Source organism: Trichogramma pretiosum, unplaced genomic scaffold (genome assembly GCF_000599845.2).
Source record: "Trichogramma pretiosum strain Unisexual culture from Peru unplaced genomic scaffold, Tpre_2.0 scaffold48, whole genome shotgun sequence".
NCBI lineage: Eukaryota > Metazoa > Arthropoda > Insecta > Hymenoptera > Trichogrammatidae > Trichogramma > Trichogramma pretiosum.
In genome coordinates, this window is record NW_019641228.1 from 426707 (window position 1) to 440477 (window position 13771).

Below are 13771 nucleotides of genomic sequence, written 5' to 3' on the forward strand. Positions count from 1 at the left end.
GTCTGTTGATGGTGAAAGAGACTTGTCTGTGTGTGTAAGAGAGAGAGAGAGAGAGAGAGAGAGAGAGAATACGGAGGCAACTAAGAACAGTGATGAGAGCAATCGATATATTACATCTAAGAATTAATTGAATTTTACGATAAATAAGTATGATGTAAGAAGTACACGTCGCTCTCTCGCGTACGGTATATGCGAAATGTATTTTAATAATTGCTACGTTTATCTAAAATTAATGAACAAAAATATATATATTAGACATATGTAAAAATAATATTAGTTGCGTGTATATACATACTACCTATATCATCAATGAAAAGTACTGATATTTTAACGCTGAATAGAAAAAAATGGAAAGGATAACTATAAAGGAGTTTTCTACATAGCAATTTGGTCGAATGAGAAGCTGTAAATTATTAAAGTTTTAGCTAGGATTCTAATCGAATGACATTAAATAGGAGTTTGATGCAACTAACGAGCTCAACATATGTTAATCGTTCGAGTATATTACACGATATGATGAATGTATGTATGGAAAATATTTGTGATCTCTCAGAAAATAGCATATAACAAAATGAAGTATATGTATTAACTAAAAAATATAAATATTATGTATACTGTAATATTTTTCCGCTGTGTCAGCAAACGCATATAATGATTTTATCGATAAATATATCTAGAAAATTTAATAATCTTAAAAAAAAACATTATAATAGTTATGTTGATGAAAAATATATGTAATAAGAAATGTGAAAAAAGGAGATACGTACCTGTGTGTAGTAAGTGTTGACAAGTTAATTTTTGTACATCGTTTCATTTGAATATTCTGTGACAACAACTTATATCAAAATTATCATAGTAAATTTGGAAATGTCACGTATTACGAAGATAAAAAATCACACATTAAATTTTAAAAATTGTTCAGTGCAACGGTGATTATTACATGACATTATAATGGTAGAATGTTCCATCAGTATTGAACCGACTACTACTTTCGTAAAATAAAACCTTCAATACATGACACGACTTTCTTATGGCTGTATTGTACTGCATTTTCTTTGTCTTCGAGTTAACGACACTTTTTCATGAAACTATTACTTAAAAATTATCAAAAAAAATAAATAAATAAATAGATAAATAAACCATTTGTGTTGGATGTAAAAAAACTGTATAAAACATACTTAAACGATGCATACTGTAATAGCCGAAGATTTAAACAATGTTCAAACATTTAATGGACTGGTGTAACGAATTGTTTACAAATGAGATAACCGTAAGAATGGAGTTTGATCTCGTAATATTACCTTATGCGATAGCAAAATCGTATTTGACAGCCTTATTTTAATTTAACACAGAGTATTATAACCGATCGTCGTTATAATCGGTCCTTGCCATCTATAATGAAATAGTTATGTACATTAATATATATATGTACATGTAAAGTAAAACATTTTAATACTTCACATTCTGTTGCTACTTTTTTTTAGAAAATAATTTAAATTATTTTTACAAAAGCTAGAAAAGTATCTGCGATTTGCAAATGTGCGGGTTAAAACGGCGTACTGTTTTTTTAAGCAGCTTATATAATATATTTTAAAAAAGATATCTGTCATAAAGAATGAAGCATACTGATGTTTCTTACCTATAGATATTGAGAATGTTAAAAAATCGAAAATACTTCAATGAAAGATGAAAGATAAAATTCTCAAAAAAATTGGAAGCTTAAATGTCACAAATTTGTTAAAATATTATGAAAAACAGTCCTTCATTGTATTGCTTGTATGCACGCAAAATTATAATCAAGGTGGTAAATATTGTAACAAATCAAAAGAAAATCAACATTATAATGTAGTTTGAATTATTTACAAAAATCTATGCAGCTTTTATTCCAATCCATACTTGAAAATTTCCATATAATTTAGATTTATCGCAAATTTTTTCCATTTAACGATCTTAAACTAGTCTTTAACCAGTCTTAGCATACTTAACGATTAACAATTGATAAATCTACCATCTTTTCATTGCATTTTTATTTTCAAACAATAACGAGAACTCAAGTCTCTTGATAACAAAGAACAAATCTTTTTTATAAACATTACACTTTATAATATTTAATGATAAGTCGGATAATCTGCATACCAACTAAAAGCTCCATTCGGTCCGGTATGTGCGCCAAAATCTACATAATCAAGAATGTGTTTGGTCACAAGCGGATTCGAGGCTGCTGCAACTTGTTGTTGCGGTTGCGGTTGTTCGATTATTCCGACAGGTTCGCGATGATGGTGATGATGATACTGATGGTTGTGAGGGTACTGTTGTTGCTGTTGCAACGACGAAGAGGTGGCATACGAAGTATCAGCTTGTCTTGGAAATCGCGATGGATAGCTCGGTACAGGATCCAATTCGATGATGTCCACGTTGTCGATGGGTATGGCGATGTACCTCGTCCCGGCTTGCGTCAAATTAAGACAAAGCGTCGCTAAAGCAATTAAACGCTAAAATTGTGAGCGAAAGAGAAGAAAATTAAAATTAGTCTCGTGATTAAAGTGTCGCTTAGAGTGTTAATAGAAAAAATAACGAAATCAATTACGATTACCAAAAACGCATTATTGCCACAAGCGTATTTACTCAGCATCGTTGGTTCGTTCACTGCAGATTGACTGTAATTCGACTAAGAGTTTAAGGAGCTTGACAGTCTGGTTTTATATATACTCTCGCGAGCGCCTCTACGCTTTCCCGCAGCCAAATTCAATATCGTTTCACTTGCCCGATTCCTTCTGGCAATTATGGGGAGAGGTGGATGTCTCCTCTCTACCTCTCAAGAAGATGTTTTTATAAATTCTATCTCTCTCACCTCTTTTTACCTTCTCATTAATTTTTTTCTATCTCTTTGTTCAATATAATCCAAGATGACGAGGTGTATACTTAAATACAAAATACTGCCATACTATTTTCCGCTTTTCGACTTCAACGTTATTTTCTTAAACGAGGGATAAAATAAAAACAGCAAATACTTTCGATTGATAAACAATTTTTTATTATCAACTTTCATTATAAAAGAGTAGAAATTAAATTTTTTAAAGTAGACAGATCTTTTGTTGACCGCAGAAAACGTTTAGTTTGTCAAAAAGTGTTTTAAACATCGCAAGAGCAGTTGGTCAGTCTTTTCTACTGAGCTTAGTGATTTACAATTCAAGAAAATCTGTCTAAAATATTTTTTTTTTAACTTAAAAAATGAATGAAAGCGATTTTCAACACTTTTTTAGAAAATAGATATCTTTCAAGAAATCATCTTACAAGTACTGTTAACATCTTTATTTACACATACTTTTATCAATAGTAACAAAGCTATATCCTGATAAAAAGTCAACAACTTGGTGTAAATAATAGGATTGGTAACTTTTTCTCGTTGGAGAAATTAGAGTGAAGGCACTTATATTCAAAATTGAATATTTTACAATTATTATAATTTAAAGTAAATATTCTAATTTTGAACATAATCATGTACTTATATTCTAAGTATAACAAAGGCAATTGACTTCTCAACTTATTTTGCATAAAAAGTAATACTTTTTCTTTAAAAGATATATTTTAAATTTAAAAAATGAACAATATCATTTTTAGGAATGAAACTTACATATTGGATCTAAAATTTAATGAATCTCATCGGAAATTACCTTTTTCGAGTCCACACAACCTTAGAGTATTGTCTAAATACTTCAAAAAGTAATTTATAGAATATAGTTCGTATTACAAAATTAAATTTTTAAGTAATTTTGCGAATACTAGTTACATTAAAATTAAAATGATCGAAACTTTAATTTGTTAAAATAAGTAGCTTATAACAAAAAAAATATACGAACTAAAAATAATTGTAGTTTTATAAGTAACGTATTTTTTTCAATTATAAAGCTGAAGTAGGTACGAACTATATAAGAAATCAATCAACAAATTTTACTTTTAACGCTATTGTAAAGCTTGAAATTAGAACGACTATATAACTGAACTTGGGTTACATAAAATGAATAACCATCCACAGCCGCGTGTGAAAACTTATTAAACTGCGACTAAAACATAAGTCAAAAATGTAATGCTAATGTGCTAATGCTCTGATTATGAGCAAACATCAAAACCATCAATGTCGTCATCGTAGAAATCATCTTCGTCACTACTCTCAGCCCCAGCCGGAATAAAGGTGTACTTTTTTACTCCAGTTGCACCTCTAAAAGGATTGTGAGGTAATGACTTGTCACGACCTGTAGACGGAGTGTTTCTCTCTGCTTCGATTAAATTAGATGAATTTGTACCATTAGATTGTGGCGACGATGTTAAATCGATTACTTCTATCTGAAAATTGTTGAATTTAGTCTGGAATATATATGTTCTTAAAAAAAATAAAACTTTTATTGTAAATAGATTTTGCAATATACCTTGTGTAATTGTACTGGAGTTTGTGGAGATATCGAGTCTATTTTGTCGGTTGCACCATTTAAGAGAGTATCAGTGGTTTCATTTTTGCCAATGGCTTCCTCGCAACTATCGACCAGGTCGTTTGACTCTTTTGTTGTTTTCGCGAGTGTTGTTGAATTCTCGTCATTAGTATCAGCAACAGCCAAGTTTTTTTTTATCAATTCCTGAGCTACGTCCAGCAGATCCTGAAAATTTGATGATTTTTGCATAATTTTGGGTAAAATAAAAAATTATATACATGATGTGAGAGATTTTTTTTCGTATTTTCATGGTAGTATTACAAGCGTGCTAAAAACTTTCTAAAGGTGTGTACAACGCGTTAAATAAAAAAATAAGATGAAGATGCAAAAAAATCTCCATCATATGGAAGTGAAATGACATAAAATTCACTTTTAACAGCAAAATATGTACATACCCCATTGGATAATCTGACAACTACATCAACATGTGGTACAAATGAAGTTTCAGTTTTTTGATGAGAAGACTTTTCGTTGGTATACTTGCGGGCTCTGCAACCTTTCATTCTGACGAATCGATGCGAATCTTTTATGTTGCTCATGACTATGAATTCTCTGATAGCGCTTGTGCTCCATACTTCTTGTCCCGATGATGATTTGCTGAAAAAAGTAATAATATCTTGTTACTTGCTATTTCTAAATTAAAATCAGTTGGCTTAAGAAGCACAAGAAAATTGTTGATTCTTGTTAAAGTCGATGATAAACGAGACGAGCTCGCTGCCAAAATATGCCGAGAGCTTTGCTCGCTTGGCGAGCGTCTAAAAGACACTCGAGTAAAACTCATTGATCGCGTAAAAGAGATTATTTCGCGCGCTCGCGCGAATTTTGAATTAAAACATTAGCTCTTATATAAATAAAACCGAAGCGCCGTGACCTGAAAGTGGAAAATTTTGAAAAAGAGATTTGAGAATGAGAAAATTTCAATAGTATAATTTCGCATGACGCAGAAGCTGCAGATTTACAATATAGATGAATAGTTTTAGAAGCACGAAGAACTTAACATAAACAGAGCGATAAGTCATAATAGCGCCGACTAGGTGCGTGTAAGCCATTGGATTAGCTCCAATGCTCGCTTTACATCAACTTTGGATTTTTTTTATACGGTGCAGATATATAGTAGACATACACGCGGCTCGCTCATTCAACGCACGCATGCGATCACAAAGTTTCTCTCTCTTCCTCGCGGCATTCGCTGAATTAACGACTTGGCGCTACAACATTATATTGCGTCTTTGTGTGACTTTATGTACGCATTCATATGTGTATATGCAGACGATAGTACACACACGCGTGGCAGTGGCACGTCGAATGCACGTAAGCTCGTAACGTATCGCCAACTGGCGCGCACTCGACGCTTCGCTCGCATCGCGTGCTGCTGCTGCTGCTGCTACTGTGCACGCCGAGTTTTGCGCCTCGTGTGTTTTATAATACACAGCCGAAAGCATAGCAAGGGAGAAAAGTCGATCGCGTGATTCTCGTGATAATAATTAAACTTTTCATGTGTGTGCGCGAAAAAGAGAGAAAGTAAAAGAAGCTTCCGATGGGCTTCAAGTGCAAAACGAAGTAAAGTGTAGTAGCTGTTTTGCGGCGAGCTTGAAGAGGGCCTTCGCTCTTTCATACATGTGGCATATGCCTAGTATAACGTAAAGACTATATGTTGTGATAGTTAAATTTGGACCAAGTTGAGTATCGTAAGTTGACAAAGCGAATGATTTTTTTTCTCGGTCGAGAATTAAAATGCTCAGCGTAACGAAGGAACAACTAGCACAATTTTCCTACATTACAACGAAATACCCGCGATAGAGAACGAAAATAGATTTTTATGAGATGTCTATACGTTCTGGGGTCTTGATTTTGCGACGCACTTTCACTCTAGTATTAGCTGTTGTTTTACCACCTTATTTGTTCTCTGCGAGGCCGATACAATTTCATTCTTTCGGTTCGGCAATTTTTTATCGTAATACCAATGAGAACGCGCATTACATGATTTACGTCGTGGAAATGATTTTTGCGTCGAAAAGTCACGGAAAAGTCGCCGCGCGTCACGCGTCCGCGTTTTTTTATCACCTGTGCGAAATAATCAAGCTTCAAGCTGGTTCGCCTTTTTATTGTATTTTACTTTTTGCAATGCAGTCACGATATACAAAGGCGAGCTTTTTTCTCCACGGTCCAATTGTCGCTCTATGTATATCGGGGGAAAAGTTATGTAAACGGAACAAAAGGATGAAAAAAAAAACGACGCAAAAATCTAACGCCGAAACGATCAAGCGAAGCAAAATCAGTAATGCCGCGTATATAATATATCTCGTACTCTCTGTGAAGCCATGAGTCACTTCTGCGGCAACGAGCTTAGTCTGCATATGCTCATCGGAATGTTTGTCACGAGCAAAGCCTAGAGATGATAATTCACGTACATTCACGCGAGGATGGAGATGGAAAAATGGAAAAGCGCATTTTATGCGTTCTCGCGCGTACGAGTCTCGCGGACGAAGACGACACGTGCCGAAACAAGCGCAAAAACGGAAACTGCCAGAGCAATGCCATGATCGTCGAATTGAATTAATCTACTCGTTCAACTCAATAGTTGCATACGTTTTAAACTTGAGATGCTGCTGCATATACCGGCTGCTTTTTATCATTATTCTCGAGTTTATTTTACTTCGTACTTCCTATATAAACAATTGATCATTGCAAGTGAATGGGTAGACGAGCACTAAAGCTTTTAAGCTATGTAAATACATCTACCACCTACCCTAAGAATTTGGGAATAATATTGGCATCTAAAGTGTTCAAATAAGTGTTGAGCATCTGTACTCGGTATCGTTAAGTTCCTATATTCTTTCCGATTCGTTCCAAGTGTTGTCAACCACATAGATGTATTTATGGTTTAGTTGAAAAAAAAATGATACGTAATTGAAACTGCAATTGCGCAAAAGATGCGCAACCGCGTGGAGTATACTCGTGTTCAGTTGGCTAACTAATAGAAAGAAAGAGTAATTAGTTTGCCTCGTGCATATCTATCAACTATACATCGCGGTGAACGTATTTAAATAGTCGAGGTAAGCTCGCACGCGATGCTCTCGCCGCGGAGAAACTTGCGCGCGATTGATTAGCTCCGCTTTCGAGTTCAAAAGCAAATGCATCGAACCGTGCAACCACAACTCCTAATCGCTTTGGCTTGTACGTTTGAGTTCATTACCGTGCTTCGTGACACGCTAAAAATCTTGATATATTATGTAGAATATTTATATGAATTTCTTTTTTTTATGAATATGTGCAGTTGATGAGCGATCATGGAACTGCTAATGCCAACGGTTTCCGACGTCATCTTCAAATACACGTGGCCAATAGCCAATTACAAAAAGACAGTTTCGAAGAAAAAGTCCATCGAAAGTCCAAGCTTTGACATCAACGTTAATGGCATTCATAGCACTTGGAACATGTCCATCAGATTTTGGAAAGGACCTAATGGTACGTCGGTTGGAGAGCAAAAAAACTATGCATGAACTTTCGTGTTAAGTTACAAAAGTGTTTGCACGCAGGTAAAAGATTAACGAATCCAGTTGTCCTATGCTTAAATATCCTCAATTGCCGGATCGACGAGGCCGAGCAGGCGAAGATTCGCTACCAATTCGCCGTCTTCAACGCGGACGTGAATTATTGGGAGTACTGCAGCGTCAATCGTACGGTTATGGAGCTGCGCTCGACTGACCAGCTGGTGTCGATTGGGCATCGAGACCTCAGTATCGAGGGTCGCCATTTGACCAAGAAGAGTCACGCCAGTAGCGGTGAACTGTCAATACTCGTTAAAATACAAATTATCCAGTATTGCGAGAGCGAGAAGCACAATTTGTCGCAGGACATGTCGCGATTACTAAAACACCAGCAGGCGATCGATACTCTATTGATCTGCGCCGGGGATGATAAAACGAGCGAGAAGGATGTTACGGAGATGCCGGTGCACAGATGCATTATCGAGGCGAGAAGTCTCGTTCTGACTGACATGATAAGAGCCGTGACGGACGAAGAGCGCAAGGAAACTTCGGACGATTCCGGAAAGGATTACTGCCCAGAGAATGTGAATGGCTTTGAAAAGTTTTCATTTTTATCAATTGCGACAATTTTTCTCGTATTCATTGACATTTTTTATGATTTTAGATCAAGTACAAATTAGAACTACTCGATTTGTCGAAAGAAGTAGCCACGGAGCTCTTACGTTACATCTACACTGATCACGTGGACAACATGGATAATTTGGCTGAACCTCTACTTTCTCTATCTTTGCGGTTTAGGTTGCAAGGTATTATTTGCTACAAGCTATCTATTAGTTTACATAATGCATTGGCTTTATTACTTTTCTTTTACAGGGCTGAAAGAATTGTGTGAGAGAAGTTTGACCGAGTCTATAACACCGGAGAACGTGGCTACAAGATTATTATGGGCCGATGAATATGATTGTGAACATCTTAAACGAGCCGGTCTTGCATACTGTGAGGAAAATGCGATGAGCATTACGAAGAATTTTGCTTGGAAAATGATGGAACAAGTCAATCCTGAGCTATTCAACGAGATTTGTGACAGTATCGGAAGTTCAAAATCTAGCGTGGACGATAGTGAATTGAGCAATTGAATATTAATACTTGTTTTGAAAAAAAAAAGATGTATTGTGATGACCAAATTATTCCCCTGAACTTGTAAATAATGAACTTAAATTTTTAAATCAATACAATAATACTTTAATTATGTGGTAAATAATATGCATGCTGCTAATAAATGATTAAGTTTATAGAAAGAATCGAAAAATTACTTACCAAGGTTTTATACCGTCTAAGCAACACTCAATTGCTTGCTTTTGAAGACTCAAAAAATCTGTGCGCAACTCATATATGTCTTTTTTATCAACGCGACTATTAAACCCAAAGTCGATATAAAATAATTCTGCTTGCGAGGGATGATCTTTTATTACTTCTGCTCTCATCCAGTAGCCAGAAACTTTACATACTACCATTTTTCCTACTTCCAACTGCGTTGCAATGATTAAATAAATAGATTAAATAAATATTAGTGTCAGCAAATATACAATTCATACAAAAGTGAAAAAATGTATTACTTTGTCTATCTTGTGCGAATCACGGTTTTTTTCATTCTTATAATATTGGTCCATTTCTTCTGTTAGATTTTTAAAATCATGTTTCAAATCGTTACGAGAAAGCATTTGTACGTAAAATTGACTTGGATTCTTAATTCCACCAAAAAATATTTGTGTCAAATTGAGATCCACTAAAAAAAAAGATAATTTTTCCTTCTTCAACTAGTATTATATCAATTTAATTGTAATTTAAATACTTGTTTGTATTCTTACAAGCACAAAAATCGTCAAAAATACCAGAAGTATTTTTAGAGGATTGAGAAGTTGGAGAGTTAGTATTAGAAATGCTGCTACTAATATTAGTAATACTGCTACTAATATTAGCAATTATATCTTCATTTTGTCTGTTTAGCAACTCTTTTTCTGTTTCAATGGTCAAAATTGCATTAGATATTTGCTCACTTGTACCTTTGATAGTTAATCTCCATTGACCTAAAAATGATCATGTTGAAATTAAATGATTAACTTGAATATAGTGAAATTGTCTTATACATTTCCTTACATGAAGTGCTAGTTGTAGGTATTTTTTCTATAATTATTTTAACATTTGTTTCAGTTTGAATGGCGTGTAGTAATTGTCCATTTCGCTCTTCTAATAATGTAACTGTAGAATATGGTACTATTTCATGATGTGATTCAATTTTAGGTTTTGATTTGATGATTGAGTGAATTTTTTCTTCTGCCAGATCCACATCTTCTTTTTTTCCTTTTATGATACAGTCTTGATGCGATGAGCTCACTTCAGCTGGTGCAAATTCTATGACTGTATGAGTGGATGTTTGAATATTTGTAAGGGTTGTGCCTCCACGACCTATGACTATGGGAATGTGTTCTTTGGGAAGTGATATGGTTCTGCAATATTTTCCTTTATTCTTTCTTTTTTCATCTTCCATCTTCTGTAACAAAATTCGTGCGAATGTAATGTGTGCCAAGAACACAATAACTAATGTTTGTGTAAACGCTACCTTATTCAAATAGTACAAAATCGCAACTCCCGCTGTTGAGAGCGTAAAACTAACGAACAAAGGAAGAAGAAATCTCTCCGGTGAAATTCGCATTTTGTATTCTGAAATAAATCACAGTGATGGCGTAATAATGCTGAATGATGAAAATTATCCTTTGAGCTGATGTCGAGAGTAGAAGGCAAGTGGTTTGTATTGATGAAATCGTATGCAGGAACAACACAATGATACAATTTTTGCAATTGAAATTTTCGATAACCTCAAAAAGGAATTAGCGCTAAAAAGCCGCAACCGCCCATACATACAAACACTCGTTCGTTCCTATTTTAACTATGAACTCATCGATGTAACGAGCGACTTCTATAGATGCTATATCTTAATAAAGGCTTGAGCATATACACTCACAGATTCGTATGTCAACAACGTCTTCGGACACTGAGAAAGGAAAATTGCAATTTTTTTTGTACTGGCGAAATTTTTGTGCGGGCTTCAGGAACAAAACAAAGCAATTCGTAGGTTTTCTGTTCTGGCCTGGAATGTATAATTAGCAGAATTTTCTTCAAGTTGACTTTGAAATATCGTATTCCGCATTGATACCAACTTGGCAAATTTCGCTTACTACATTGGTTCACTTCGCGCTTCAGTCTTCGCCGTCACAGGCCGTAGTAGCTGGTGTATACAGACAGGACTGTAAACATAAGCTACCCAACACGATACATACAATGACGTAATGTTCGCGCACGTGCTACACACTCGCGGCTGTAACGTTGCTTGCCTCGGCTGCCGATCGTTCGTAAGATTCAAATTTGTAAAATTGGAGTAGCCGTTTTCTCTGCGTTTTGAGTCGATATTATTTTTATATTTTTCTTACTAACAATTGTCACAAGAAGATTTTGTTAAGACGAACAGTAAATTGAAAATGGTCCGTTGTAACGTTCGACTGATATTTGAAGATCAAGGTTTGAATTTCCCATGCGTCAGCTCCAAGTATATTATTACAAATGTGATACTAGTGGAAGAGATTTTTTTATTCACTAGTCAGGATGTATAGTATTTCTGTCATTATTGTTATGAGAGCTAAAATCGATTGCTATTCTTTCAAGTTCATTTAGAACAATCTAATCAACCGATTGCGTTGGAATAGAATACGAACTTTACTTAGAAAGATGCTACCCGAAACGTCGATGACTTCACGTTGAAAAAATTATGTAACAAATTTATTTCTTAAATCCCATGGTAGCCCACGTATAACGTAAGATGGAACGTTATAAAAAAATGTATCCTTATTAATGGCCATAAAATTTTGAAAATCAACTTTTTCGTCCTTTCATTAATTTTTCGAAAAAAGTACTCGAACCAACGGGTTGTGAATAAAAAATTGAAATGTCCACTGCTATAATGGATTTATGTTCATGAATTCATTTGTTTATATATTATAAATCATTTTGCTTTTAAGTATTTTATTTTTCTAATACAATCAAAGGCAAGACTATCGGTCGATATTTAAAAAAAAATAGTGAAATTTCCCTCGTTCTAGAAAAACAATTCTTTTGAAATTTTCACTCTCAAGAATAAATTCTTTAAAAATGATTCATTACTTTAGAAATAGAAAGAAGATGAAATTGAAAATCATGTATCCCAAAAACGGAGCTTTTTTTTTTGGGCATCGAGTTCGATTGGCCGGGGATAATATAACTCGTCCCACACGATGCTGAATACGTAGGCGAGAAAAAATTGATATCCGCGGAGGTAAATGAAACGCACGTGGCTGGGCCTTGTTTTATTGTAAAATATTGTAAAATGCGATTTCTCGTCCGCACAGATGCAGAAACGATATGTCACTCGAGGGGTCGCGCGCGTTATGAAGCCCGACGCGATATCCTAGTCGCCTGGTCGTTCCGACGTTTACGGACGATGATTTGCCCGTAGCTCTTTCCGCATCGGCATACGTATATACGATATTGCATGTAGGTGCTACTTACACGAGGATTGCGTGTGTCAAGCCGCGCGGCATTGTATCATAACTCGAGCTCGGCTCACACACAGGCATACCATGTAATGCACATGGAATATCTCGCTTGTTTATTATCTCTCGAGGCTGCACGCCTCTCTTTCTCTCTCTCTCTCTCTCTCTCTCTCTCTGTCCGCTAGTCCGCTGGCTCTGACTGGCCGAGGCGCGCGCATGCGACTGCCGTACTTTTTCTCTCGTGCTTTTTTTTCCACCACTGCCGGCTGCAGAGTACATGCAATACAACTGCTACGACGATATGTATATGCAGCTCGTCTCTTATCTATCAGCCGCTATATAGCGTGGAGCGGCCTTTTGCAGACCAGCTCTCTCGTGCCAGGCGCAAATAGTTCCTCGCGCGTCATGACTCGCTGATAACTTTATCGTCCGTACTCGCCAAATAAGGAGACGAGCGCCGCTTTGCATACGTATGCATGCGCTGCGCTCGGCTCGACGTGTTGTTTTGCATGAGCGCTGCAATCTATGCATGTATACATATATACGCGTATGTATCGGACCCCCCTAAGCCACTTCGATGCCTATGCGCTCGTCGGTCGCTCGGCTTTCTCGGACTTTTGCGCTCCTGGTCGCGCTAAGTAAATGTGGAAATATTTAACTCGTGACATGGTCAATTAAATCGCCGATGCAGCCGGCTATATGAGCGTTGTGTGTGCACGACGTGCTGCAACTGCTGACTGATACAAATTTATTCCCTCCAATGCACATACCATTTGATTCGGATGCTCGAGTTTTTCATAATGTATTTATGCTAATGAGAAAACAATGAACAAGTACGCGCATTGTTTATCCCAAACTTATGAACCGGTTTCATTTTTATTGTATCTTAAATTGTAACCCTTCGCATTTCGTCTAGCTAGATATCATATTTTTCTATCACTATTGGGCAATAATTTGAATAAAAATTTATTTCCAAGCATCCCAAAATGAACGCCTCTTTTGTCAAAACGACTGTAGATTTGTCACCTATTAAATACCCCGGTAAGGAGAGTCCGAGTTACATTTTCTTTATTACGGTTATGGGACGACGATATGCTCTGACGCGCGAAAACAATTAGAAATTAAAGTTGCTGTTCAACATTTCTTTCTTCTCCGCGGACTTTTTGTACAGTTGCATGTAAATTCTTTCACCACCTTATGTATTCGTAAT

At 35.8% G+C, this 13771-nt stretch overlaps 3 protein-coding genes across 7 annotated transcripts; 1 reads left to right on the forward strand and 2 right to left on the reverse strand.

The window, feature by feature from the left end:
* Positions 1–1956: 1956 nt before the first annotated feature.
* Positions 1957–3791, reverse strand: LOC106649937. Its single transcript, XM_014367666.2, has 2 exons — positions 2594–3791; positions 1957–2492 (listed from the first exon to the last, which is right to left on the reverse strand). Exons 1-2 carry the CDS (start codon positions 2630–2632, stop codon positions 2109–2111), a joined length of 423 nt encoding a protein of 140 aa, XP_014223152.1. The 5' UTR covers positions 2633–3791; the 3' UTR covers positions 1957–2108.
* A 61-nt stretch (positions 3792–3852) lies between these two features.
* Positions 3853–11269, reverse strand: LOC106650192 (tudor and KH domain-containing protein homolog). Of its 3 annotated transcripts, XM_023458308.1 has the most exons (10): positions 11197–11259; positions 11001–11126; positions 10599–10699; positions 10136–10529; positions 9847–10065; positions 9595–9764; positions 9296–9507; positions 4883–5084; positions 4428–4652; positions 3854–4344 (listed from the first exon to the last, which is right to left on the reverse strand). In XM_023458308.1, the coding sequence occupies exons 3-10, from the start codon at positions 10689–10691 to the stop codon at positions 4111–4113; spliced, it is 1749 nt and encodes a 582-aa protein (XP_023314076.1). In that variant the 5' UTR covers positions 10692–10699; positions 11001–11126; positions 11197–11259; the 3' UTR covers positions 3854–4110. The 3 variants fall into 3 exon arrangements, with proteins under 3 accessions (XP_014223583.1, XP_023314076.1, XP_023314077.1); XM_014368097.2 differs by having other exon boundaries at positions 3853–4344; positions 10136–10526; positions 11001–11269; XM_023458309.1 differs by lacking the exons at positions 11001–11126; positions 11197–11259 and having other exon boundaries at positions 10599–10994.
* Positions 5676–9276, forward strand: LOC106650193 (protein roadkill-like). 3 transcript variants are annotated; one of them, XM_014368099.2, is made up of 5 exons: positions 5676–6165; positions 7765–7955; positions 8027–8562; positions 8643–8784; positions 8852–9276. In XM_014368099.2, exons 2-5 carry the CDS (start codon positions 7778–7780, stop codon positions 9112–9114), a joined length of 1119 nt encoding a protein of 372 aa, XP_014223585.1. In that variant the 5' UTR covers positions 5676–6165; positions 7765–7777; the 3' UTR covers positions 9115–9276. The 3 variants fall into 3 exon arrangements, with proteins under 3 accessions (XP_014223585.1, XP_014223584.1, XP_014223586.1); XM_014368098.2 differs by having other exon boundaries at positions 5677–6175; XM_014368100.2 differs by lacking the exon at positions 5676–6165 and adding an exon at positions 6182–7664.
* Positions 11270–13771: the final 2502 nt, after the last annotated feature.

Bases quoted from the DNA above. Each gene is read 5' to 3' on its own strand.
- LOC106649937 (XM_014367666.2), bottom strand. From the start codon at position 2,632: ATGCTGAGTAAATACGCTTGTGGCAATAATGCGTTTTTG. The intron at 2,493-2,593 runs GTAATCGTAATT...TCACAATTTTAG, and splicing joins GTGGCAATAATGCGTTTTTG to CGTTTAATTGCTTTAGCGAC.
- LOC106650193 (XM_014368099.2), top strand. From the start codon at position 7,778: ATGGAACTGCTAATGCCAACGGTTTCCGACGTCATCTTCAAATACACG. The intron at 7,956-8,026 runs GTACGTCGGTTG...GTTTGCACGCAG, and splicing joins ATTTTGGAAAGGACCTAATG to GTAAAAGATTAACGAATCCA. The intron at 8,785-8,851 runs GTATTATTTGCT...TTTCTTTTACAG, and splicing joins TTTGCGGTTTAGGTTGCAAG to GGCTGAAAGAATTGTGTGAG.
- LOC106650192 (XM_023458308.1), bottom strand. From the start codon at position 10,691: ATGCGAATTTCACCGGAGAGATTTCTTCTTCCTTTGTTCGTTAGTTTT. The intron at 10,530-10,598 runs GTAGCGTTTACA...ATTTTGTTACAG, and splicing joins TTTTGTACTATTTGAATAAG to AAGATGGAAGATGAAAAAAG. The intron at 10,066-10,135 runs GTAAGGAAATGT...GATCATTTTTAG, and splicing joins ACCTACAACTAGCACTTCAT to GTCAATGGAGATTAACTATC.